The sequence below is a fragment of the Eptesicus fuscus genome, chromosome 12 (assembly GCF_027574615.1).
Source record: "Eptesicus fuscus isolate TK198812 chromosome 12, DD_ASM_mEF_20220401, whole genome shotgun sequence".
Lineage (NCBI taxonomy): Eukaryota > Metazoa > Chordata > Mammalia > Chiroptera > Vespertilionidae > Eptesicus > Eptesicus fuscus.
Window position 1 is genome coordinate 54,741,363 of NC_072484.1, and position 27,493 is coordinate 54,768,855.

General features: G+C 36.2%; 1 protein-coding gene across 2 annotated transcripts; it reads left to right on the forward strand.

Moving 5' to 3' along the window:
- Nucleotides 1–2,576: 2,576 nt before the first annotated feature.
- ESCO1 (establishment of sister chromatid cohesion N-acetyltransferase 1) lies at nt 2,577–27,208 on the forward strand. Of its 2 annotated transcripts, XM_008160209.3 has the most exons (9): nt 2,581–4,178; nt 7,024–7,138; nt 8,185–8,245; nt 9,826–9,940; nt 15,550–15,681; nt 19,131–19,220; nt 22,544–22,687; nt 24,677–24,864; nt 26,035–27,208. In XM_008160209.3, the coding sequence occupies exons 1-9, from the start codon at nt 2,652–2,654 to the stop codon at nt 26,180–26,182; spliced, it is 2,520 nt and encodes an 839-aa protein (XP_008158431.2). In that variant the 5' UTR covers nt 2,581–2,651; the 3' UTR covers nt 26,183–27,208. The 2 variants fall into 2 exon arrangements, with proteins under 2 accessions (XP_054580386.1, XP_008158431.2); XM_054724411.1 differs by lacking the exons at nt 22,544–22,687; nt 24,677–24,864; nt 26,035–27,208 and adding an exon at nt 18,471–18,594 and having other exon boundaries at nt 2,577–4,178; nt 19,131–19,216.
- Nucleotides 27,209–27,493: the final 285 nt, after the last annotated feature.

Below are 27,493 nucleotides of genomic sequence, written 5' to 3' on the forward strand. Positions count from 1 at the left end.
GAGAGAGAGAGAGAGAGAGAGAGAGAGAAACATCGATTTATTGTTCAACTTATTTATGTACTCATCAGTTGATTTTTGTATGTATCCTGACTGGGTATCAAACTGGTAACCTTGGTGTATTGGGACAACAGGTCTAGCCAACTGAGCTATCTGGCCAGGGTTAACATGACTTTTTCCTTATATCCTTAGTTGTAGGCCTTCTGTTCAGCTAGACTTCAGGCAGCTCTGAATGATGGTTGTTCTGTTGTAACCTTGATGTGGTTGTGGGAGGATTTGAGTACTGTGTTTACCTATGCCACCATCTTGACTGGGGTGTGTGTGTGTGTGTGTGTGTATGTATGTATGTATGTGTATGTATGTGTATGTGTCTATGCTTACTGACTGTGGGCCTTATTGGTATTTTTTTAGGTCTTTTCTCTAGACTTGTCAAATTCATTAGAAAATAATCTTTCAGTTTTCTTTGTAGAAGGCATAGGCTTGGCTGCTATTCTCTAGGAGTCTCTGAGTAGGCAAAGAGGGTGAAGGGAGTAGGTTTTACCAATCAGTATAAGAACTACTTACTTTCTTGGTTGTCACTTTGTTACTTCTTGCTTCATCTGTGACTGTTGAGCCCCCAGATGAAAAGCCTTTTGTTTTACTCCAGCCAGAGGTTTATACCTCCTATCTTCAGGGAGTGATGCAGGGCAGTCTTCTGGGTGCCTGTAACTGGAAAGGCAGTCTTGCAATCTTTTAATTTTTTTTTAGTCCCATTTTTATCCCCATCTCCTATGGAGCCTGGTATTGCCAGGTCCTGAATCCTGAGGGATTCTATGGTTTATGTAGTTCTGCTGCTTATCATTTTCTCTTTTTCTTCGGATTTATGAGTTCGTCTTGTTTTATTCTAGTGCATTTTTAGTAGCTTTTACATGAGAGTAGAGGTTAATGTGTGTTTAAATTTGCCTTTTTCTTAAAATATGAAGAAATCTCAGAAGTAACCTATTTTATTTTTGTGAATTGATTTTAGAGAGAGAGGAAGGGAAAGAGTGAGAGAGAAACATTGATTGGTTGCCTCCTGTACATTTCCCCACTGGGAATTGAATCCACAACCTGGGTATGTGCCCTGACCAGGAATTGAACCTGAGACCCTTTGGTGCCTGGGATGAAGCTCCAACCAACTCAGCCACACTGGATGGGACTAAATTTGCCTTCTTAACTGTCATTGTTTTTCTGTGTATAGAGTTACTTAAGCAGCACTGCTTTTCCTCACAATAGGATTTTATTTTACCAGTTTTTTAAAAAAATATATATTTTTTTTATTTCAGAAAGGAAGGGAGAGAAAGAGAGACAGAAACATCAATGATGAGAGAGAACCACTGATCCTGCTGTAGGCCCCCACACTGGGGATCAAGCCTGCAACCTAGGTATATGCCCCTACTGGGAACCGAACTGTTATTTCCTGGTTCATGGGTTGGCGTTCAACCACTGAACCATGCTGGCTGGGCCTACATTACCAGTTTAACACATATGCACATTTAACGATTTCTTTTTTGTATTAAGACTTTTTTCCCTGCAATATAGAATTGGTGCATGCTATTCTGTTAGATGCATGTAACATTGTTCACTTGATGTTAGAAATACTGAAATTATGCTGTGTATAAAGTAAGCTCTGAAGACTAATGTTAGGACAGGGTAAAATTATGGATTGTGGTATTTGATGGGAGGGGAATGAATGATTACATTTTTTCTCTGTATCTTTTTCTTGTAGGTGCTATGTAATGTGTTGATATATAAGGAATGATTTTGTCAAATTTTCATGAGTTATGGTGGCTGAAAGATCAGTATTGTCTTGTGGGAAAAGAAGTGTAAGTAACCACAAGTAAATTAATTTTCAACATCTATGCATATTATATAAGGCACATTATTGATTATTCATAAGAATGTACTTGGGATACTTTATTCTTTTAGCCTTAATTATACAGACTAAATAATTCAAAAGGAGAAGTTAGATTTTATGTAAATAAAGATTTATTTCTGTATAGTATTGGCGTTGCCATATTTCTTGGGTTGTATAAAATTTATTATTTTTTAATATTTCAGAAATGGCAGCACAAAAGGAAATCTATGTTAATGAAATATTTTATTAAACGAAAGAAGTTATATAAGAACTTTAAACCAACAGACTCAGCAAATAAGGGAAGACATGTTTCAAATGAATCAAAGTACAATATCTCTAGACTCCAGAAGAAAAAAGTTTTCAAAAACTTTGTCAAAACAGAGAGGTCAGTGATAAATAACTCCTCCAGTAATAGGACCGACCTGAAATCCAATATTAAATGAAAAATTATCAAAACAGATTCAACCTGAATTAAGTATCTTTCACAAAAAGTTCTAAAAATATCAAATTAGAATTAAATTGTCTTCAGATTTCTATTGCCTTGCTCAAAGTAAAGCAGATATCTTTTAGCCTTCATGCAAGCTTTTATCATGTTCCAGGGATGACAGAAACCTTATTCGAAGCAAACTAGTATTTTTGTTGAAATGTGTATTGGCATCAAAGTCATTTTTTAAGATCTGCTCCTCAGTAATAATACTGGACATTCAGCATTTGCACCTACCAGGATACAAAAATCCTCTCAGAAGCCACTCAGTAAAGGAGGACCAATTCAGGAACAATGTCCATTCAGGAGAAATCAAAAGAAAATTCCTCCAATGTTATTAAAAAATGTGATGATAAGAATTTAGAAGCACAAATTCAAGGTTCTGAAAAGAATCTAGCAAAGAAATCAGGTCCAAAGCAAGCTATAAAATCAATGGTTAAATCTTCTAGTGAAAGTAAAATAAATCAGCCTGAATTAGGGACATGTATGAGTACAAGGTCAGCAAAGGCAGCATCCAATGATGAAAAAGCTAGTAAGTCCATTAATAAAAATATGGTGACTCTGAAGGGACATTCTCAACAAGAATCTACAAAAAAGAAATCTCAGAAAAAATCAGTGCATGAAACCCCTAAATCAAATGAACAGCCTAACCGGAGATCACAAAGACTACAGCAGCTTACGGAGGTTTCAACAAGGTCTCTGCGGAGTAGAGAAATCCAGGGTCAAGTTCAAGCAGTTAAACAGAGTTTGCCACCAGCAAGAAGAGAGTACTCTAGCAATACTCAGAATAAATCTAATAAAGTTAAAACAAGTCAAAAACATGTGAAAAGAAAAGTACTGGAAATAAAATCTGACTCTAAAGAGGATGAAAATCCAGTTATTAATGAAGTAGTAAATTCTCCAAAAGGAAAAAAACGAAAAGTAGAGCATCAGCCAACTTGTGCTTGTAGTTCTCAGTGCATGAAAGCATCTGAAAACTGTCTTCAGAAGAATATTAGAAAAGAGGAAACGAAATCTGTGCCTGTAACTTCTGAGATAAAAAGATCAAATATGGCTACTACAGTGGTCTCTAAAAAAAATGAGATGAAGAAGTCTGTTCATTCACAAGTGAGTACTAGTGCAAAACTCTCCAAAAGTTCACAGCCATTAGTGCCTGAAGAAAGTACAGATAATGAGCAAGCAGGAAAGAATAAACGAGGTAGCATTCTCCAGCTCTGTGAGGAAATTGCTGGTGAAATTGAGTCAGATACTGTAGAGGTAAAAAAGGAATCTTTACAAACGGAAAGTGTAAAGGAGGAGAAGCCTACAGAAATAAAATTGGATAAAGCTGATATTGAAAGACAAATACTTCATCAGAAGGAAACAAATCAGGATGTTCAGTGTAATCGTTTCTTCCCTAGTAGAAAAACAAAGCCTGTGAAATGTGTATTAAATGGAATAAACAGCTCAACTAAAAAGAACTCCAACTGGACTAAAATTAAACTCTCAAAATTTAACTCTGTGCAGCAAAATAAGTTAGATTCTCAAGTTCCCCCTAAATTGGGCTTAGTACGAACTAGTTTTTCACTACCAGCATTAGAAATGCCTCATCCAGTGACTCAAAGTACATTTTTAGGGACAAAACCACATGTTAAAAATATAGCTTGCCAGCAGGAAGAAATTAATTCTGAAGAAGTTAAAAGTAGTGATATTACAGTTGAAATTAATAAAATCACAAAAAGAGCTCCTGAAAATTGTCATTTGGATAATCAGATAAAACCACTTCCTGACTCACCATTGGATAACCAGATGAAAGATTCTTTTGAATCAACACCAGATAAGGTAATATATTTTCATTATGTACAATAGAATTGTCTGAGTACTTTTTAATAAGAAATAAGTCTTTACAATATATTTTATCTTGGGAATCATAAAAGACTGAAGAGTCATTTGTTTTATTAATCCAGTCTTGTGGTGAGTGATAGAACTCTAGCTGTCTCACATTAACATGAATGTTTCATTGTTTCCTCATTTTCACACTTTCATTTATTTTTATTTTTTAAATACATTTTTTATTTCAGAGAGGAAGGGAGAAGGAGAGAGATAGAAACATCAATGATGAGAGAGAATCATTGATTGGTTGCCTCCTACATGCCCCCTACTGGGGATCGAGCCCACAACTGGGAATGTGCCCTTGTCTGGAATCAAACCTGGGACCCGTCAGTCCTCAGGCCAACATTCTATCCACTGAACCAAACTGGCTAGGGCGCTTTTTTTTTTTTTAATCTGAAGCATAAACCAGTTGAATTTTAGCTTTTCCTTTTCATTTAACTAGTGATATGTTTAATTTTTTCTGTTAATTGTAACCACAGAAACTATGTTTATAGTGACTAAACTATAGAATTTAAAGTTGGGCTAAATTCTGACCAAGCTATTAAAATTAATTTCAGCTGACACAAATCAGCCTATTTTTTCCACTTAATAAAATTTAAAAATTAAAAATTTTTGTCAGTAGGGTTTCCTTTGGTTTGCCATTTTGAATAGTTGGCAAATAATATGTCTGAAAGATGTGAATATTTCAATCTTTAGTCTTAAGAAATTATAGTGGCTAAGAATTTTTATTTTAATCCTCACTTAAGGACATGCTTTTATTTTTATTTTATTTTTTAAAATATATATATATATATTTTTTTTTTTTTACAGAGAGGAAGGGAGAGATAGAGAGTTAGAAACATCGATGAGAGAGAAACATCAATCAGCTGCCTCCTGCACACCCCCTACTGGGGATGTGTCCGCAACCAAGGTACATGCCCTTAACTGGAATCGAACCTGGGACCCTTCAGTCCGCAGGCTGATGCTCTATCCACTGAGCCAAACCGGTCAGGGCAGGACATGCTTTTAAAAAAGTTGATTTTAGAGAGAGAGGAAGGGAGAAGGAGAGAGAAACATTTGTGTTATATGGATTGTAAAGCTCAATTATTTTACAATTTTTTAAACCATTAACTTTGACTTCCTTTTAATGAAGATTAATTGGTAATATTGGTCTTGTTTTTAATTTTTCTGACTTTTCAATGAAAAAAAGGTTCATCTTTTTCAAAAACATAATATTAAAAAATGTTGCGCAGTCATTGTAACAATCTCAGTACAGATAGATATATACATGCTCAGAAAATTAACTGATTTCCTTTTTATTTCCATTTCTTTGAGATAGCCAATGTTGATAAGAAATTGGAGTAATTTCTTTTGGAAGGTATTGAGTATCTGCTTTGACAAGGTTCTGACTTACGGGCTCTTAGGGATGGATACAGAGATAAATATAATAATGATTTTTGCCCTTAAGAATTATAGGAGATGAACCAAAAATAACATTAAAAATAGGAAGTGATAAGGGCATGAACAGGTAGATATGAAGTAAATGGAGAATTGTTCCAAATTTGGGGGAAGGAGATGGGAAAGCTTGGAAAAGGCTTTATTGAAGAGGTTAATATTTAAATAATGAGTTGAGTGTATACAGGAAGAAAGGTGTTCTAGATTAGCACTATCCAGTAGAAATATAATGTGAACCACATATATCTTTAAAATTTTCTGGTAGCTTTAAAAAAGAAAAGAGAAACTGGTAAAATTATTTTATTTTATTTATTCTGTAACCTATATATATAAAAGGCTGCTATGCAAAGTGTCCCCTCGGGAGTTCGACTGGGAGACCGGGAGTTTGACCGCTCGCTGTGATGCGCACTGATCACCAGAGGGCAGATGCTCAATGCAGGAGCTGCCGAGCTGCAGTGACTTGGCAGCAGTGGTTCTTGGGTGATGCACCCTGAAACCAGAGAGGAGGGAACCCCATTCCTCAAGGGGCCACGTGATTCCATCTTCAGCCGTGGGTTATGTTGTTGCTGGGGCTCTGTCACCCCGAATCTGGTTTACTGCACACTTGCATTTGTGTTTCACACCCTGTATGACAGCGGCTTTGCAGAGTGCCCTCTCACATTCCAGGACCCTTCGGGGGATGTAGGAGAGCCAGTTTTGGCCCGATCCCGGCAGGCCAGGCTAAGGGACCCCACCTGCCAGAGGGCCCCCCCACTCTGCAGATGCTGGGGAGGGACTGCGGGAGGTTGGCTCCAGGGCGTGTCTGGCCCATCTCACCCAGTCCTGCCCTGCTGACCACCTTCTAATTAATTTCCTTTCAATGTGCACAAATCTGTGCACCAGGTCACTAGTATAAATATACTATCATTTTGACATGCAATCAGTTTTAAAAATTGTGATATTTTACCTTTTTTGTACTAACTTAAAAATCCAGTGTGTGATTTACATTTATAACATCTCAAGTCAGTCTACTAACTGCATTTTAAGTGCTTAATAGTCAAATGTGGCAGTGGCTACTGTATTGGGCAAAGTTTAGGTAGATAAAACTCAAAAAATATCGAGCCAAGCAAATATGTAATATACTGTGGGAGAAGTAAGTTTTTCAGTGTAGCATGAAGGGGAATAATGGGAGCTGATGCTGGCAGGATAGCTTGTGGGGAGGTCATGAAGAGACTTTCAAGGCATGTCTAGATGAATTACTACAAATAAAAAGAATTATCTTAAATTTACTTAGTATGCTAAGATTCACTAAAAGTGTTTTAGGATATGACTCAAAGATTGGTATAAAAGCACATATTAACATTTTGAATTATTTGTTCAGAATTTCAGCCTGCATTTGGAATCTAAACTGGAAAACAATCTAGTAGAAAATAACACTTCTGCTTCAACTCTGCTCAGTCAAGCAAAAATTGATACAGGGGAGAGTAAATTTTCAGGTAACACTTTGAAAATATTACTTGGATTTCACAATGTTCAGAGATATTTTTTTAATGTCAGTATAACAGAAAAACATATGAACTACCAGGTAGGCCTGTTAAACCCTTCTTAACCATTACTTACTTATGTTTTTCAAAAGTGTGTTTATCACCATAATTGCTTCTGTTGATTGACCTGTTTAAAGAACTTAGGTGTGATTCTTTGACTTCCTACCAAAAATTCTTTTATTTTAAAACTTGTTTGGTTTGTGACTTACTCTCTGGAGAAATGGTACCTAATGAATTGGCTGCTTCCTGCATGCCCCCTACTGGGGATCAAGCAACCTAGGCTTGTGCCCTAGCAGGGAATTGAACCGAATCCAACTGACCTCCTGGTTCATAGGTCGACACTTAACCAGCCAGCCACACTGGACAGGCCAGAGACTACAATTTCTTTCCTTTTTTTTTTTTTTTTAAATAACGGCAAGCTTTCTTTTTGTTTTTGTTTTTTTAATATTTTTATTGATTTCAGAGAGGAAGAGAGAGGGAAAGAGAGAGAGAAACATCAATGATGAGAGAAAATCATTGATCGGCTGCCTCCTGCACGCCCCCTACTGGGGATCAAGCCCGAAACCCAGGCATGTGTCCTTGACTGGAATTGAACCTGGGGACCCTTTAGTCCACAGGCTGATGCTCTATCCACTGAGCCAAACTGGCCAGGGCTACAATTTCTTTAAACAAAAATGTTTTTACTTATTTCCATTAAGAGGTTATATAATTATGCAGACATTAAGCAATTTCCTGTATTGTTCAGTTCCAGTAATTGGTAAAACTAGAGGCATACTGTTAATTTACCATTATATCTCTTTGCGGCTCTGCACAGCCTTTTTGCCTTTTCTCTGAAGAGTAATTTCTAGAAAGGGGGCTGTAATTTTATCAAATGGTCTTTAATAAAAATAAAGCATGCAATATATTGAGCTTTTTTTCTTCTGTGAAATGATTTTTTAACTATTAGATGGATAGCTAGTATAAAGCTTAATACATAACCCATCTTGATTAAATTACAGGTTCAGCTCCCAAACAGCACAATATACTCAATAATCAAACATCTAAGACCAGTGATAACAGGTAAGATATTAGTTTAATATAAGTGTAAATATGACAACAGCTAAAAGATAAACTGAAGCATATTAAAAAGTTTATTTGAGCAAAATCAATTAGAATTGAGCAGCATTTACTCTAGCAGATAGAAAGGAGCTTTGAGGAGCTGTACAGAATGACTTTTATAGGCAGAGGGTGTGGGAACAAGGAAGTTATACTGGCAAAAAAAAGGAGTGTTGGTTATTGCAGAGTTAACTTTCCGTAGGGAATGGCTGGGGTATATTAGGTGGATTACCTAACTAGTGCTGATCAAGTGATTACTGATTGATTGGTTTAAAATTCTATTTCTGGGAGAGCCAAAACTGTATTTAAGCTTCTATTTGATGACTTGGGGCTTAGGATAAGTGACTCCATTTTGGGTCTGTTGTCCTGTTTTTTACAGAATTTGATTTTAACCTGTAAGTTTTGAGTTTGGGAGATTTTTCCCTAACAAGTTATGCTTGTAAACCCTCAGTTTTTCACATAGAAAGACAGTGATATTCACACATTTCATTATATATTTTTTTCTATGCTTATATATGCTGTTTTATAGCTTTTGTTTGTTTGTTTGTTTGTTTTTAAAAATATATATTTTATTGAATTTTTACAGAGAGGAAGGGAGAGGGATAGAGCTAGAAACATCGATGAGAGAGAATCATCGACCAGCTGCCTCCTGCACACCCCCTACCAGGGATGTGCCCGCAGCCAATGTACATGCCCTTGACCGGAATTGAACTTGGGACCTTTCAGTCCGCAGACCAACGCTCTATCCATTGAGCCAAACCAGTTTCGGCTAGCTTTTGTTTTTTTAGTTAATGTATTTGGGGTTGTATAATGTAACTTTTACCATCTTACTGCATTCTTTTAAAATCTACCTTAGATTTTGTTCCTTATTTAACACTTCACTTTATAGACATTTTGGTTGTTTCTAGTTCATTTCTATATTAAAAAAAGTCCTGTAAGAAGCATGTATATCTTTGTCCACTATGTGACTTATATCTAGGATAAATTTCATAGCCAGAGGACTTAACCGGCATTGCCAAATTTCCCTCCAAAGTGGAGCAAGTGTTTGAAAAAGCTCCTTTCCTCAAACCCCTCAAAATTCTGGATATTATCAACATGTAAAAGTTTTAAAGTAGATCAGAAGCTTTTTGTTTTGTCTTTAGTATCATAATTAAATTAAACCTCACTTATTTTACTTTAGAGCAACTGTCACCAACTGGTGGTCCTCGGACCACTGGTGTTCCGTGAGGTCCGAAAGGTTGGCAACCGCTGCTTTTAGAGATTACTGAAAACAGTGTTTAGGACAAACTGTAATGACTCAGATTGCTAAAACTATAAAACTTATTGAAACCATAGTAGGTGCTGCCGTTTTTGTTTATTTGTTGAAACTTAGAAGTGTTCTTGGTTTTCCATTCCTGATTTTAAAAGGTTAGTTTTTTCTCCTTGGAGTTGAAATTTGTCAGTGTTGCTAGAAAATAAGTTATTTTTTTCCTTTCAATAATTTGAAGTGATACAGATCTATTATATAACATTTACTAGTTTTTTTTTTGTTGTTTTTTTTAAAGGGAAACAACACCAAATCATTCTTGGCCCAAATGTAATTCCCATTTGGAGATAACAATTCCAAAGGATTTGAAATTAAAAGAAGCAGAGAAAGCTGATGAAAAACAGTTGATCATAGTAAGTATATAACTTGACCTTTTTGGTATAGTGTTATCATAAACATTTTATTTATGCACATTGTTAAAGAATAAATTCATTCTCTTTTTCTAAAGAGCCTTTTTTTTTGTTACCATAAGTCTTCATTATGGAAATATTCCTGATATCATTACAAATTCCCCTCTCCCCATCCTCAAATAGTGAGTCTATCATAATAAAGAATAAAATTTAAATTTGCCCTGGCCTAGCGGCTCAGTTGGTTGGAGCATTGTCAGATACACCAAAAGATTGTGGTTTCAATTCTCAGAGCACCTACCTAGGTTGTGGGTTCAATCCCTGGTCAGGGTGCATACGGGAGGCAACTGATTGATGTTTCTCTCTCACATCAATGTTTCTCTGTGCTACTGTCTCTCCCTCCCTGTCCTCTCTCTAAACATACCCTCCATTGAGAATGAAAAACAAATTCAAATTTATATATTTCTTTTTTCTTTTTAATGAAGTATGTGCCTTCCTTTTTTAAAAAATTTTATTGATTTCAGAGAGGAAGGGAAAGGGAGGGAGAAATAGAACCATCAAACAGAGAATCACTGAACGGCTGCCTCCTGCATGCCCCTGGGGATTGAGCCTGCAACCCGGGCATGTACCCTGACTGGGTATTGAACTGTGACCTCCTGGTTCATAGGTTAACGCTCAACCACTGAGTCACACCAGTGGGCTGTATTTCTAGTTTTATTTATAACATACTGATACTTCATTACTTTCTGAAATATATCACTTGATCTATCTTTTAGTAGTTAGTCTAAATATTAAAATAACATGGAGCTTAATACATAAAATGATTTTAAAATACCTATATTTTAGTACATTATACATTATAATTTTACAGGAAGATAAACCAGTAGTTAACTTGAAATAGAACATGGGTATTTTATTTTTTTAAAAATTATTTCTTTTAAATATATTTTTATTGATTTCAGAGAGGAAGGGAGAGGGAGAGAGAGATAGAAACATCAATGATGAGAGAGAATCATTGATTGGCTGCCTCCTGCATGCCCCCTACTGGGGATCGAGCCTGCAACCCCAGCATGTGCCCTTGACTGGAATTGAACTTGGGACCCTTCAGTCCGCAGGCCAATGCTCTATCCAGTGAGCCAAATCAGCTAGGGAAGAACATGGGTACTTTACAATTTGGTTACAAGGTGGAAAAGAGGAAGATATTTTGATTGACTAAAGATCTAATTTGAACAAGTGAGCACTATATAAGCAAAATGAAGGGACCCACAATAATAGTAACATTTAATGTACTTTCAATCAACATAATCAGTAGGATTTTGGGGGATTGGATGATTGATTCTAAGTTTAATATAGGAGAATAACTTTGCAAGAATTGTCTAGAAAATTTTGAGGAGGATTAGTGAGGCAAAGAATTATTTTATATCTATATATATAAAAGGCTAATATGCTAAGTGTTCTTCCCACTGTCCGACTGGTCACTATGATGTGCACTGACCACCATGGGGCAGACGCTCAACGTAGGAGCTGCCCTGACGCACACTTAGAAATGGCCTTGTGGACCTGGCCGACAAAGCAACACTCGGCTTCCCCTAAGTGGGACACAGGCCCCCACCCAGAGCTATAGCCCACCAAATTGCAAGTGACGCTGCCAAGACCCCATGGCCAACCTGGAAACTGTTGCTGTGGGCGCCGGTTAATAACATCACAGAGCAATGCCTGGCTTCCTCTCCCTAGCGATTATCCTCCTTACAGTTTCCTCAGCCCAGGAACACAACTTGCTTTATACCCAGGTGGAAACATTTACACTTTAACCAAATGTCTGTGAAGTGTTTTCACGTGCCTCATCTCATTTGATCCTCACAGAAGTCCTGGAGTAGGTAGATAGGAAACTCATTGGAATCCTATTTTCTTTTCATTAGCCGGAAAATGGAGATTTAGAAAGCTTAGAAACTTGACCCGACTGAAAAGAAGTAAGAAAAGTTGGACCTTGAAAATGACTTCAGATTTTCTCACTGCACAGACTATAGTCAAACACTGCTGCAGTTAAATATTTTACCCTTTGTTCTCCCTGTATGATACACAATAATAATCTGCTTTGTGTTGATATTTACTGCTGTGTTGCTGACAGTTACCTGAAAGAGAAGTTGAGGTGCTTCACTGGGCTGGAAAAAGTTTAGCTAAATCAGAAAGCAGGTCTAATTAAGCAAGTTTATATCTATAAAAGGCTAAGTTGACTTGCGCATGTGTGATACATATAAAGCTCTCACGTGCCAATCGCATGCGTGTGTTTCGATCTGTCATTGTCGATCGTGAATTTGGTTGACACTTCTATTATAGAGAAAGGACGAATAGTGATATTAACACGGGCGGATCACGAGCATTCTCGTGTTTTCATATTACATAGTGTTTTACATAAATGTTAAAGGCATGCCGTAAAATTAAATACCCATTGCATTTTGAAGTTATTTATTACATGTTCTTAAAAGCTAATATCTTTTTAAAGTATGATACTTTGTAAAATGTTTTTGTACTCGTTCAAGTAGAAACTTATCTGGCCACTGGGTAAAGCTAGCAATAAAATTACTGGTGCGCAATGTATTAAAACATTTATTCTAATTACTTTACTTTCAATGTGCATGAATTCGTGCACTGGGCCACTAGTAATTTAATATTTTTGTTGTCAAATCAGTATGATAGTGAAACAGGATTAGACAAGTAGAACCTAAGGCTGCACTGTCCACGTCTGGCTTTGAGAATTGGAAATGTTGCTGTAAGCGTAGATACACTTAATTTCAAAGATGGGTACCAAAAAATAAAAAATAAAAATAAGCCCTAGCTGATTTGGCTCAGTTGATAAAGCATCAGCCTGCGGACTGAAGGATCTCGGATTCGATTCCGGTCAAGGGCACATACCTCAATTGCAGGCTCCTCTGCCTGGCCTTGGTCAGGGCTCGTGCAGGAGGCAACCATTCAATGTGTTTCTCTCACATCAATATTTCTCTGTCTTTCCTTCTCTCTTCCACTCTCTCTAAAAATCAATGGACAAATATCCTTGGGTGAGGATTAAAAAAAAAGATGGTTACAAAAAAAAGGAATGCAAAATAATAGCACTAATATATTTTTTAAATATCTAATACGTGATGAAATTATAATATTCAGGATATGTTTTGTTAAATTAATAATCACCTGTTTGCTTTTGCATTCTTTTTCTTTTAAATTTTATTTTATTGTTGACAGTATTACAGATGTCTCTCATTTTCTCCCTTTTTGCCCCCCCTCCACCCAACTTCCACTCTACCCCAGGCCTTCCCCATGCTATTGTTTGTGTCCAGGGGTTATGCATATATGCATATATATTCTTTGGTTAATTTCCTCTCCCCCCACACTCGCACCATAATTAAGGTGTGTTATTCTGTTCCATGCATTCGTACCCCAGCTAGGGCAGTATGTGTATATCTTAACCACAGTTATAAATTGTTTCTTCTGCCTGAAATAGATTTGCAGGTAACTAATTTTGTCAATGGTCCGAATCCTTTAGAATTAACTTCCCTTTAGTTTTATACACAATCTTTTATTTACCATTTGATTTCTCTTTGCTATTTGACCCTGGTTTTAACGTGCTATAGATACTTATATCTTAGATTTGTTTCCCCAGTAATTAGTTCAAATTGCATAGTTTTAGAATAGAAAGAGTAAAAGGATTGTTTTTCATTTTATTCTTTTTAAAAATATATATATTTTATTGATATTTTACAGAGAGGAAGGGAGAGGGATAGAGAGTTAGAAACATCGATCAGCTGCCTCCTGCATACCTCCCATTGGGGATGTGCCTGCAACCAAGGTACATGCCCTTGACCGGAATCGAACCTGGGACCCTTAAGTCCACAGGCCGACGCTCTATCCACTGAGCCAAACCGGTTAGGGCATTTCATTTTATTCTTAACCTTTTGCACTCGGATGTCGAGTGTGACTCGACATGGTTAGCATCGGTAGCCCATCCCTTCCCTCTCTCCATCCCTCCTCCTTTATTTGGGCTTTTCTTACATTAAATAAATAAGTTTGTATGAAAAGAAACTCCAGTTTTTTGTTCTACTGCCGTGCTTTGTAAAATCTGGAGTATTTAAAAAATTAAATCCTGAGTAGAATAAAGGAATTGAGAAAAAAGCAAGCGAGTGCAAAGGGTTAAAGTTAGATCTTAGTACTGAAATTTTCTTGTTGAATAAGACCAAGAATAGAAAACATTTGGTAAATAATTACTATTCTACAGTATAAGCATGATTTACTGGACCATAGTTGATTGTAGTCCGTCTTTGGTACTTACGTAAGAGATAATAGAAAAAAAATAATTTTACCTTTTCTCAAGAGTTTCAGGTGACATCAAAATACTCTTTAATATCTATAAACCAGAATAAAACCATTAAAGAGAACAGACAAGGTATTAAAAAGAGTATAAAACACTATTTTCTCTAAACTTTTGCAGTATAAATATTCCAGATAAAAGTATATATTCTCATTTGTAGAGTATTTTGCTATTTGGGGCTTTAGGAATAAGATTTTAGTGTTAAAGATATTTCTCAGTTCCTTTAATTTGTTATTAAATGCTGTGGAGTGAGTGATGAAATTACTAAATGAAACAGTTCTTTGAAAAAATTGCACGCATTTCAAAGATTACATCTTTATTTTTGTAATCATCATTGTGTATTATCCTCCTATATAATAAAGAGCTAATATGCAAATGGTCATCACATCCTCACACCATCACACAATAATGGCTTAGACACTCAAAAATGGGGAGAGAGGGATGGGGACCAGCCAGGCACAAATGAGCTCGTGAGAGAGGAATGGGGACCAGCCAGGCACAAATGAGCTTGCAAGAGAGGAATGGGGACCAGCCAGGCTGCGGCCCAGGAGAGGGACAAGCCGCCTGCCTCACGATCCCAGGCGCCAGCGCCTGTGGCTGCAGCCCGGAAGAGGGATAAGTCGTCCGCCCCGCGGTCTGGGTGCTAGTGCCTGTGGCTGTGGCCCGGGCAAAGCCACCTGCCCACGGTCTCCTGTGGCTGCGGCCAACCTGGGCAAAGCCGGCCCAGGTCCTGGGTGCCTGCGGCTGGCCAGAGGGAGGGAAGCCCGAGTTCTGGGTGCCTGCGACCGGCTGGAAGCCCGGGTTCTGGGTGCCATTCCTCATCCTGTGTCCTGTGTGCGGGGCGAGGCAAAGGTGGTTAGGGGCGATCAGGTCCGCAGGGGAGCAGTTAGGGACAATCAGGCAGGCAGGCAGAGGTGGTTAGGGGCCATCAGGCAGGCAGAGGTGGTTAGGGGCGATCAGGCAGGCAGGCAGAGGGGTTAGGGGTAATCAGGCAGGCAGGTAGGCGAGCGGTTAGGAGCCAGCGGTCCCGAATTGTAAGAGGCAGTCGGACATCCCCCGAGGGGTCCCAGATTGGAGAGGGTGCAGGCTGGGCTGAGGGACCCCCCTCTTCGTGCACAAATTTCATGTACCAGGCCTCAAGTTTATTATAGATTAAATACTTCTCATTTTATGTTCACACCTTAGCTTTAGAGGCTAATGTTCTAGAATTATTCTTTTGGAAGGACAAAAATCTTTTGTTTGTTTTTATAAATAGGATGCAGGACAAAAGAGATTTGGAGCAGTTTCCTGTAATATTTGTGGTATGCTTTACACAGCTTCAAATCCTGAAGATGAAACACAGCATCTGCTCTTCCACAACCAGTTTATAAGTGCTGTAAAATATGTGGTAAGTGGAATTCATGCCTTCTAAAACAGATTTTAAAGACATGAACAGCCAAATTTAAGTCATTGAAAATTTTCCATTTTTGGAAATGATACTATATACAGAGCCAAACATAAAAACCAGCTAATTTGTCTGGTTTATGTTGTGGGATTTTTAATTAAAGTTGTATTTTTAAGGTAGTTAATGAATCTCTTCTAACAAGTAATGCTACTCAACTTGAGTATTTTTAAAGTTTCTTTTGATTTTAATAATTATTAGCTATTGATCAGTGTGTTTAATATTATATGGTTGGACATAATATTTTTACTTGGGGATTGATGGTGATATATATTATACCAAATAGATGGGTTGGGGATTTCCTTTGCCTTCTCTCTTTTTTGCTATTATGAGAGGTTTTCTTTATCAAATTAAAAAAGAAAGTTAAGACCTCAGATTTTGTAATATACTAAAAAAGATCACACAAAGTAAATACTTTAGTACATTTTTTAAATGTATGTACACTTGAGGTATAAAGGGTATTATTAAATATTTGTTTCTGTAAATAGCCAAGTTTTCAATAATTTTGAACCATTTTAGATATTTTATGAAAATAGTAATTTAATGTAATTGCTGTTTACCTGTATCTGAAATAGAATATACCTGAAATGGAATCTATTTCTGTTCTATACATGTTACCTTCACATTAATAAGACCTCCAGGATATCTGAACTGAGTTCACCAATTCATTTCATGTAGGCTTTTTATATATATGTACTAGATGTTGAATTATTTAAAGATTTTTCTTGGCTTTAGTTAAATTTGTATTCTTATCTTTGGTTGAGGGGTTTTTATTCATTGTTTCATTTATCCAGTTACTTCTACCCAAGATATATGGGGTTTTCTTTTTTATGGTTCCTTACTGTGGTGATCATTTATATTCCTTATTTCATCTGCCTTTTCTGCACCTCCCCCCTCCTACCACTTAACTAAATAAAATATAAGGTGTGTGGACATAGAATATTTATAGCTTTGATATTGGCATTTGAAATTTGTATTTTTCCCTTTTGACTATATTATCCTTATAATTTGAAAAGAAAAACAGTTATATTGGGTAGCTAAATTATAGAATACTTCTGGGGTAAAAATATTTATTTTACACACGTGAATCTGATAGGAGTTAATTTAAATGAGTTCTCAATTTACATTAGTTGATTTTGCCATCAGTTTCCTAAAATTATAAGAAATTAGGTTTAAAAGGCTTAATTCTTCATCTTAGTGGAATTTCTTAATTTCTGAGAGAAACATTAAAGAAATCAGGAAATATATATTCTGTTTTCCACAGTACCAAGGGAAATTGGTTTATGGAGCAAGGTGGAGTCATCACCTTCTAATAAATTCTAGATCTTGTAAACTGTAAAGCAGTGTGGCAATTTTGGGAAAATTGATTTCTGTCCCAGTTTCCCTCCTCCCCCTTCTCCCTTGATGGGACAGAGCTATGGGTTATTTATTTTTGAAATAAACTCAAGAGAAGGAATTGAGTTTAGCAGTTGGCCATCCTTTGCTAACATCAAGGTCATTATTCTTATCTTTTGCTTTTTTCAAATGTAGGTAAACATAAGGTCTAAGGTAGTAACTCCTCCAAAACATTGTAGCATTTTTTTTTTTTTTTTAGTGTATGGAGAGAGAACAAAAACATATCTATATTAAAGATGTTCTGCTGTGCTCACAGCTCTGGATTATAGTTTGTGACATTACCACTTATATTGGGTATCTAGTATTGTGCTTTAGCATTAAGCAGTCTTTTTCTTTTTTGTTAAGATACAGTTGAATATTAAGCACTCTTTTTTTAAAAAAACGTATTTTTATTGATTTTAGAGAGGTAGGGAGAGGGAGAGAGAGATAGAAACATCAGTGATGAAAGAGAATCATTGATCAACTGTCTCCTGCATGCCCCTTACTGGGATTGAGCCCGCAAACTGGGCATATGCCCTTGACCGGAATCGAACCCGGGATCCTTCAGACCACAGGCTGATGCTCTATCCACTGAGCCAAACCAGCTAGGGTGAATATTAAGCACTCATAAGTGTTTGACAAAACATCTAAATATTTTTAATGCCAATTATCTGTTGTGTTTGTTTCTTGAGAGAAGCACATGGAAAAGAAGTCATTTAGGTGCTCTGGCTTTAATTCATTTTAAATAGACAGTGTTCAGGGACCTGAAGTAAAGGTTTGTTCTACTTAAAAACAGAATAAATAAGAACAATGAGTTTTACTTTTAAATTTTTAATTAAACATTCTTTAGAAAATAAGTAGCTTCTCCATAGGGTAAAATTTTTCCTTTAGACGTGGTAAATGTCTATGATAGTTAAAAATGGCCAAAGACCTGTTTTCAAAAGATTAAAATACTATTTAAATTATATAGTTATAGTAGAAATTGATTCTTATAGAACCCATTTTTGGTTTACTAATATATTTCCTTTTCTTTATCCTCTTTGGTTTGGGGTTGGGAGAGAGTGATGGTGCACTCTTTATTCCTTCATTGTACTTATCTGCCTCATTGACACCATTTGAGGAAATGCATTTTATCTGACTTATTAGAAACTATTTAGGAAGGAGCCTCTTAATGCTTCAGAAGTAGATATTGCTTCTTGAAAGGCTTTTTCATGTGAAGTTGGTTGGGTAAGACAACTGGAACAACCAGTTAAGCTCATTCCTTCTGTGCTTATTATTTAAAGCTCCTAGTTTTAACCTCTGGTTCAGTCCCATCTTACTAGATTTAAGTGGCTTTTGTTTTGTTTTGTTTTTTCATGCAGGTTCTGCTCATTAATCACCACGAGTGTGGATCTGAAGAAGAGTTTATTACCTCTCTTTTTTTGAGTATGTTTAACTTCAGATACACACAACGTAGCCTCTCCTTCCCTATTAGATTCTTAGAAGGTAGTTATATTTTTACAGTCTCCTTCTTGTGACTTTGATAGTTGTGACCAATAAGAATAAACACTTATTCCTTACATGTTGGGCCACTGCATGCAAATCAGTTCATTTAAAACCTCCTGGAGGTCTTTGGCATGCTAGACATAAAACCATGAGTGTGTGTTTGTGGAGGTAACCATGTTCCAAAGAAATTGAGTTTATTTCTTTATCAAGAAACTAGGAGAGTTATCTTTTAGGTTCTGGGAATCATGGACTTTTAAGGGGCTTGCTTTTGGTGTGTGATTTTCAAAATTAATTAAATGGGAAATGATAACTTAGAAATAGGCTTGTGGTATCTCTGTGTGAGTAGTATAAAGATGTTAGCTTGCATTGTACCTATTGTATGCTTAACAAAATTGCTGATTTGTCATAGTTAAACATTAATAAGTATATAATTTTTTCATGTTTGCAATTTTTAGACACGTTTATATTTTTTTCTTCTTGTACATGAATATGAATGAAATGTACATACAATTTATTTTTCTTTTGTTTTAATCTAGGGCTGGAAAAAAGAAAGGATTTTGGCTGAATATCCTGATGGCAGGATAATAATGGTTCTTCCTGAAGATCCAAAGTATGCCCTGAAAAAGGTAAATTTCTAGTGAAATCTCATGTAGAATGGCTAAAATAATTTTGCAGCTAATTTTAAGAGAATAACACATTCTAGCATAGCACATTTAAACACCAATTCTGAAAACAAGAAATAAGCATTTAAAGAATAAAACTCAACTAAAAAATTATGGTTAAACTTTGTAGTGTATGAACTGAAACATATATGAACTGAATTTTCAGTGACATGATTACTATTCTATCTACACTAATAAAAGAGAAACATGCAAATTAACCATCACTCTGCTACATCCACATGCCACACCCACCAGCCAATCAGGAGCGAGTATGCAAATTAACCCAACCAAGGTGGTAGCCAGCTACTGAGCGAGCAGGAGGCTTGGGTTTCCCTGGCGATGGAGGAAGCCAAGCTTTCCACCTGCTCTGGCAGGCCCAGGCCTCTGCTCAAGGCTACAAATTTTCAATTATAGAAGATAAATAAATCCCAACAAAAATGTCTGCGGCCACGGAGGGAGCAGGAGGCTTGGGTTTCCCCGGCGATGGAGGAAGCCACACTTCCTGGCCTGCCCTGGCCTCCTCCAGGCTACAAAGTTTCAAATATAGAAGATAAATAAATCCCAGATCCCAGGGCCTCCGCTTGGGTCACCGGGGGGCATGGCCGGCCTGCAAACCACCACAGGCCCCTCACCCAGGCCGCCCCACGCCCCAGGGGAACCCCCACCCTGATCTGGGACACCCTTCAGGGCAAACCAGCCAGCCCCCACCCGTGCACCAGGCCTCTATCCTATCTAATAAAAGAGCAATATGCAAATTGACCATCACTCCAACACACAAGATGGGTGCCTCTATATGGTCAAAGATCCTGTCCCCATGTGGACACAAGATGACTGCCACAAGATGGCTAGCAGGGGAGGGCAGTTGGGAGGGACCAGGCTGGCAGAGGAGAGAAGTTGGGGGCGACCGGGCCTGCAGGGGAGGGCAGTTGGGGGGGACCAGGCCTACAGGGAGGGCAGTTAGGGGCAATCAGGCTGGCAGGGGAGCAGTTAGGCATCAATCAGGCTGTCGGGAGTGGTTAGTGGGTGATCAGGCTGGCAGGCAGAAGGGGTGAGGGGCAATCAGGAAGGCAGGCAAGCGAGCAATTGGGAGCCAGTAGTCCTGGATTGTGAGAGGGATGTCCGACTGCCCATTTAGGCCCGGTGGGATCGGGCCTAAACGGGCAGTCGGACATCCCTTGAGGGGTCCCAGATTGGAGAGGGTGCAGGCTGGGCTGAGGGTCACATTATACTCCCCCCCCCCCCCCCCCCGTGCACAAATTTTGTGCAACGGGCCTCTAGTATTATCAATAATTTGAGTGATGATACAGAAAGCATGGTAGTTAATAATGCCTCACAAATTCTAAGAATCAGGATTAAAATTGAAATTTGAATCATAATTTAGAAAAAAATTTAATAAATGTTAAGTTTTATTCTGAGAATAGATTTCTAAATAAAAACTGCAGAGGGAATCTAATAGTAGGTTTTAGTAATCCTGAAATTAAGCATGAGATAGTCATAAGTTAAGAGAAAAAAAACAAGATATATTTGATGTGTAAATACAGAGTGGGCCAAAAGTAGGTTTATAGTTCTGAGTATGGGAAACACAGAGTTTATTCTTGTATTATTATTTATGATTGTATTTTCTGTATGAACAACTGTAAATCTACTTTGACCAACCCTGTATAATATAGCAAACTTAATCCTCATATCTAGTGTGAGCCAAGTTTAAGTGCAACTTAGAATTCTATATTTTAAGGATTCAAAGAAATGAACCAGAGAAATAATGAAATCTGGACCCATTTTATTATATAGAATATCTTACAAGTCAGGGAACAATGGGATAAACTTACTTTAAGTAATATGTTAATTACATTTCAAATAATATGTTCAACATGTTTTTCTTCTATCTCCAGAAATTTCCTCATAATGTAAAGCAATGAGTCCAGGCATTTATTTGAAAAGCTTAATTACACTAGACTGTGTCCAGAATTTCTAGAAATAAAAGGAAAATAATATACTTTTTTTCCCCCAGATAACACTGTATATATGACTGGACAATCCCAGATGCCCAAATAAACTTTCATTCTACCACTGCCTAACAAGTATAGACTAGCATTTAGAATGACATGTAAATATGCCACCTGTATTTGAAACATTGATCCTTGCACAAAAACAAATACTTATTGAATTAATGTTGGATTAATGATTGACTTAATTAAAATCAAATTATGGAAATTTTGCAATTCCAACTATGATCATTTAGAAACACAGTGGGAACTTTGCTAAACAATCATATATGGCATCCAGCCTTATTAGTAAGACTCCTCAGTAAACGCTAATTTCCTCATTTAGTTTCTCAGGGCAAAATCTTAACCTGCAATTCAATATGTTACTAGTTAATAACCCATAATAGGCTAAAAATTAAAATCTAGGGTATTGTGAGTCATTTACCTTTAGGAATCAAATCAGGAGTTGTGAGATACTGTTCCAGGAATAGAAGTTGCGTTTTCATCATTAAATAAGGGATATATTATATGGTATTCTATAACTCAGAGATGTGAATAGCTGCAGATTATTTTGTAACTGGAAAAGGAACTAATCTTTAAGTGCCTACAAAAATCTGGACTTTGAGTACCTACAAAAGTTTGAGCTTATCATTGTTTGACCACAATTCTAGGAGGTAAACTAAAGGAAGCACAGTTTGATGCCATATTAATATTAGGGATTCAAATCTCTGCTCCTTGATTTTCTAGATGTTCAATATCTGCTATGGGAAAGTTGCTTAATTTTGAATTTTATTGCTTCCATAAGTAAAGTGAGGAACCATAGACCTCTAAGAGATACTGGATTTAAGTGAGATAATATTCCTAACTTTGTATAATGTCTGGCCTATAAATGGTTGATAAGGAGTAAATGTGTTTCTTTTCTCTGTGCCCACTTCGTTTTACTGATGAGAGTACTAGTTAAGGCTTGGAAAGGAAAGTGACTTTCCTGGCTAACATTCCAGTGAAGTTCTCTCTGTGATGCTTCTTAATGGGAAGCCTTAATGTTTTTATTGCCTTTTATAGGACCTCTCACTTTTCTTGTTCCCTAGACTGGGCTTAGCATCACTCGGCAGTTTTTCCCCTCCTTTTGTAAGTTGGTCCACAGGGTTTGAAAAACAGTTGTTGGTAGCACAGTCATTCAAAAGAACTCATTAGAGGATGTCCTCAGAATGATATACTCAACTTATTGACTTGAAATTGTATATTTTTACATATATACAGTGCTTTCATTACTTTTTTTAAATACTGTTCTTTACTTGACAGGTTGACGAAATTAGAGAGATGGTTGATAATGATTTAGGTTTCCAGCAGGCTCCACTAATGTGCTATTCCAGAACTAAAACTCTTCTTTTCATTTCTAATGACAAGAAAGTAGTTGGCTGTCTAATTGCAGAACATATCCAATGGGTAAGTGATTTTAGAGTGTTCATATTTTGTTTGACATTTAACCCTTTGCATTCGCTTGCTTTTTTCTCAAGCTGCTACCGATGCTAACCGTGTCGAGTCACACTCGACATCTGAGTGCAAAAGGTTAAAGAGTTTACTATGTAATCTTGAATAACATAATCCTAGTAAATTTATGAACATTTAATGTAAGGAAGAGTGTGAATGTGAAATTTCTGTGTGTAATTCTTTACTACAATAGAGCTGTATTTTCAGTGGGTATTAGTTTCTCAAGTATGTAAGATAAAAATTGTATAAATCAAAAGTACTTTTAAATTTTGTTTAGGAAGATTCCATGTTGGATACTAATGTAATGTCTGTACCAATTAGTCCCTTCAGTATTGGAATAAAGAGTTGGAAAACTATAGCTCTAAGTCAAAATCCAGCCTGTTTTTGTAAATAAACTTTTATTGTAACACAGCTATATACATTTGCTTACATATTGTCTGTGGTTTCTTTCACACTACAAAGATTGAGTTAAATAATTGCAAGAGAGACCAGATGGCCTTTTATAAAAAGTTGCCCACCTCCAAAATAGGTCAACACTTCTTTGGTTGAAATCTAGATGATGAGTTGGCTTGCATTTAGGATCTAAGTTGTACAAAAAAACAAGCAGTAGAATCGGTAAAGGGGCTATGTTCACATTATGAGAGTTAAGTAGGAACAGACTAACTTAAGAAAACAAAAGATTCAGAACTCTCCTTAATCATGCTCACTTTGAGGCATACCCCATTTAAAATTTGTCTCTTTTCAGCTGAGTCTTCCTGATGAATTCAATACTCATTGGATTTGACTTCTATTTAGTTGGTATCTTTTAGGTTGCTTACAAAGGTGTACTTCATCATGAAGTTTTCTAATAAAGTAAAAAGTCAAAATAAGTGTGTGTTAATTTCTGTATGTGAAGCTATTTTTTTCAAAAGAAAATTCAACCTGAAATTGTGTAGTTTTATGAATCTTACTGTTTATAATAACAAAATTGATTTCAATCAATAGCTGATAGAGGAGTTTGGGAATATTAATTTGATATAAAATGACTAACTCATGAAAGCTTGCCATATTGAAATTGAGTTAATTTTACATTGTGCAAAAACCTTTGTGTGTTTTTTTTTTCTATCTTACCTAGTTCTATTGTGCAAAAACCTTTGTGTGTTTTTTTTTTCTATCTTACCTAGTTCTAAAAATGACTTGGAGTAGAAGTGTTTAGACTAGAAGATAGATATGTAATGCTTGCTTTTTGTGTTGTTAATTCTTAATTGTATTGTCTAATTATTTTAAGTTTAAGACTAGACTGGTAGAGAAGATGTATGTTTTTTAAAGCACTTTTTTTTAAAGAAAGAGATGAGTGTGTGGGGGAAAGTACTTTTCTAAATTCTTGATTACTCTGCCATCCCTATTCCTAGTTCCCACATAGCTGTGAATCCTAGTACTATGGCAGCAATCACAGAAACCATTGTTATGACTGCTGAGTTCTTAAGATGTACTTTTACTGGTCCTTAGGATTTGGGAGGTTGAGAAAACTAGCATTCAGTTCCTATTGTGTCAACTATGATGACAAGATGCTTTGTATGTATTACCTTATTCAGTTTCTCAACAATTCTCTGAAAGAAATGGATATTTCCAATTTATAGGTAACAAACTCAAAGCTTAACCTTTTGCACTCGGATGTCGAGTGTGACTCGACACGGTTAGCATTAGAATAAAGGAATCGAGAAAAAAGCAAGCGAGTGTAAAGGGTTAATGAAATAACTTCCTCTCTTGGTTATGTAACTAGTAAGTGAATTAGAACAGAATGTAGATCCAGATCTATTTCCTAAAATGAGTGTGAAACCATAAATTGTCCCCATATGTTTGTTAAGAAACAAGACAAATGTAGTGACCTCCTCACTAAGGTTAGTACTAGGCAATTACTAAGTAATACTCTTATTTGAAACTTTTTTTCCAATTTTAATATAGGGCTACAGAGTTATAGAAGAAAAACTTCCAGTGACCAGGTCAGAAGAAGAAAAAGTCAGATTTGAAAGACAAAAAGCCTGGTGCTGCTCAACATTGCCAGAGCCTGCAATCTGTGGGATCAGTCGGATATGGGTATTCAGCATGATGCGTAGGAAGAAAATTGCTTCTCGCATGATTGAATGTCTAAGGTAACTTGAATGTAATCCTTTACATTCTTTTCAGTACTTTAGGAAAAATTGCCTTAACTTAATATTATTATTTTTAAATTAAGCCTTTTATTCATTTTTCTTTTGCTTTTCTCACTTGATTTTTAATCAAAGGTACTGAGGAAAAGACCAAATTGCATATTTTGGTTTTTTGTTCTTTAAAGAACCTTTGCTAAAAGATTAATGGAGAAGGTTAAAATTAGTCATGCAAATGAGGTTTTTAGTTCAAGCTCTTGTGTTTGTTTATTCATAGAATCCCTGTCTACTATCTGTTGATATTGTTTTCAAAATAATCCATCATTGTTTTAAGTGAGATTCTAAGGCTCTGGAATCTTAGCGCCTTTATGTGTTTCTTGTCTCTCCCCTTATTTTATCATTAAGTTGTGATTCAGAAGGGCTCCGATCTATCCACCCTTTTCATGACAAAGGCAGGTTTGTTTTTAGCTCTTTCAGAACTAAATCTAGAAAATGCAGCTGATTAAATTATAGTCTTAAATAAGGGTATTGCTCCTTTAAACCTTGTAAAACTTAGATTTTATGACAATCATAAGATTGTTCTAGTTTATAAAAACATAAAACAGTATAGCCATTGTATTTGTTCTGTGATTGTGAGATTGACACAATAAGCTTCCTATTAAAGCACATAGAATTTTTACTTTTTTCATTTATTGATCCTTGTTTTTGGATAATTCATTGCGAATATATAGAAATACAATTAATTTTTAAAAATATTGATCTTGTATCCTATAAAATTGCGGACCTCATTTTTTATTAGACTCTAGTACTACATTGTTTTGAATAGTAGAGGTATGTGCAGAGATAGCCTTACCTTGTTCCTAATCTCTGGGGAACAATTTTCAGTCTTCCACCATTAACATTTGGTGTTCCTTGCTGTTCTTTTTCAGTTTGAGAAAGTTCCTTCTACTCAGGGTTGTTGAATATTTCTATCATGAAAAGGTGTTGGGTAAATGTTTTAAAAACCATTGTTGCTTTCATAATTTTTTTTTACCTCAAATTATTATATTTTAGATGAATAGTTATTTTCAACATTTTTGGCATATACAGCATTACCTAAAAAGTCTACTCAAACTGTATTTGACAGGTTTTTCTAATTTTATCCTTCCACTTCCCCACCCCTCTTATTTTTAATAGGAGTAACTTTATATATGGCTCATATTTGAGTAAAGAAGAAATTGCTTTCTCAGATCCCACTCCTGATGGAAAACTGTTTGCAACACAGTACTGTGGCACTGGTCAATTTCTGGTATATAATTTTATTAATGGACAAAATAGCACCTAAAACAAAATCTTGCCTACAGTACAAGAAGACATCTATTGAAGAGTGGATTGGTTGCTGTCTTTAACAGGAACTAGGGCCATTTTTGTTACAATGAACTCAGGACTGGCAACAGCCATGAGGTTGTTCCATTTTCATAAAATTGGAAACAATGCAGTAATAGCTTATTATTGTTTTGTTTTTTAAAGAAGATATTTTATTATCTTTTACAGAAATTTATGATTAATGTATTTTATCTATAGTTATTTAGACATGTTTACATGCAGCAGATACTTGTTCATAGTGGACTGAAAACTAATGCAAGGACTATGGTCTCAGTGATAAGTATATTTTGAAGTTCTTAATATGGAAATATACCAGTGTAGTTTGGTACTGTATTTTTTTTATATATTGATCTGCTGATACCAGTTATAGTTTTAAAGATTGTATTTTCACAGAGCAGAAACCAGTGTTTTTAAGCTATTATTCAAGGAGGGTATAATATTAAGTGTTTAGGAATTCAAAGCTAATTTTTTAAGGGCCTGAAATATACTTTGAAGGAATCTCCACTAAAAAGCAAAGCTCCAAATAAGCAGAAGGAATTTGGAATATTGAGCTTTTCCTTCCATTTCTCTCTTTCCTGCTCTTGAAGGCAGAAAGAAGTGGAAGGTTGTAAAGAATTGAGTCTTTCCTTCTTGGAGACATATAAGTGACTAGAATTAGGATGGTACCCTCTAAAGTTTATTATCTTTTACTTCTTAAATGGCAACTGGGCACACTTAGGCTATTAACAAAACTCCAAAGAGGTTTATAAAAACCCATGAAATAGTTGCAAGCTAAATATTAATGACTTGGTATCTGCTTTGTTATTCCTCAGAAATACTACACTGAGTATATACCCTCATTACTGGACTTCATTTTGATACTTGTCAATCCTTCATAGTGCCCTCTACTTTTAAAGGGTTTATATGTTGAAAACTGCTGTGGCCTTTTATGACTTGTATATAATGTAGGATAAAATAATAAAATACTTGATAGCCTTTTCTAAGTAATAAATGAGTGTTGTGTTGTCATTTGTGCTTTTTCAGGGAGTTTAAGTTTGATACCTTGAAAAATGATGAAAACGCTGGCTTCTTAAAAGATTAGTTTTTACCAGTTTGCCAAAAGATCAGCATGTCAGCAACAACTCCTCTGAACTTTAATAGAAGGCAAATACTGACAGAATATCTATATATAATGTGTATATATATAAAGAGGTAATAGGCAAATTGTCCGGGACACCGTAATATCACAACCGCTCAGGAGGAGGCTGTGCGCGCAGGTGGGCCGAGGGGA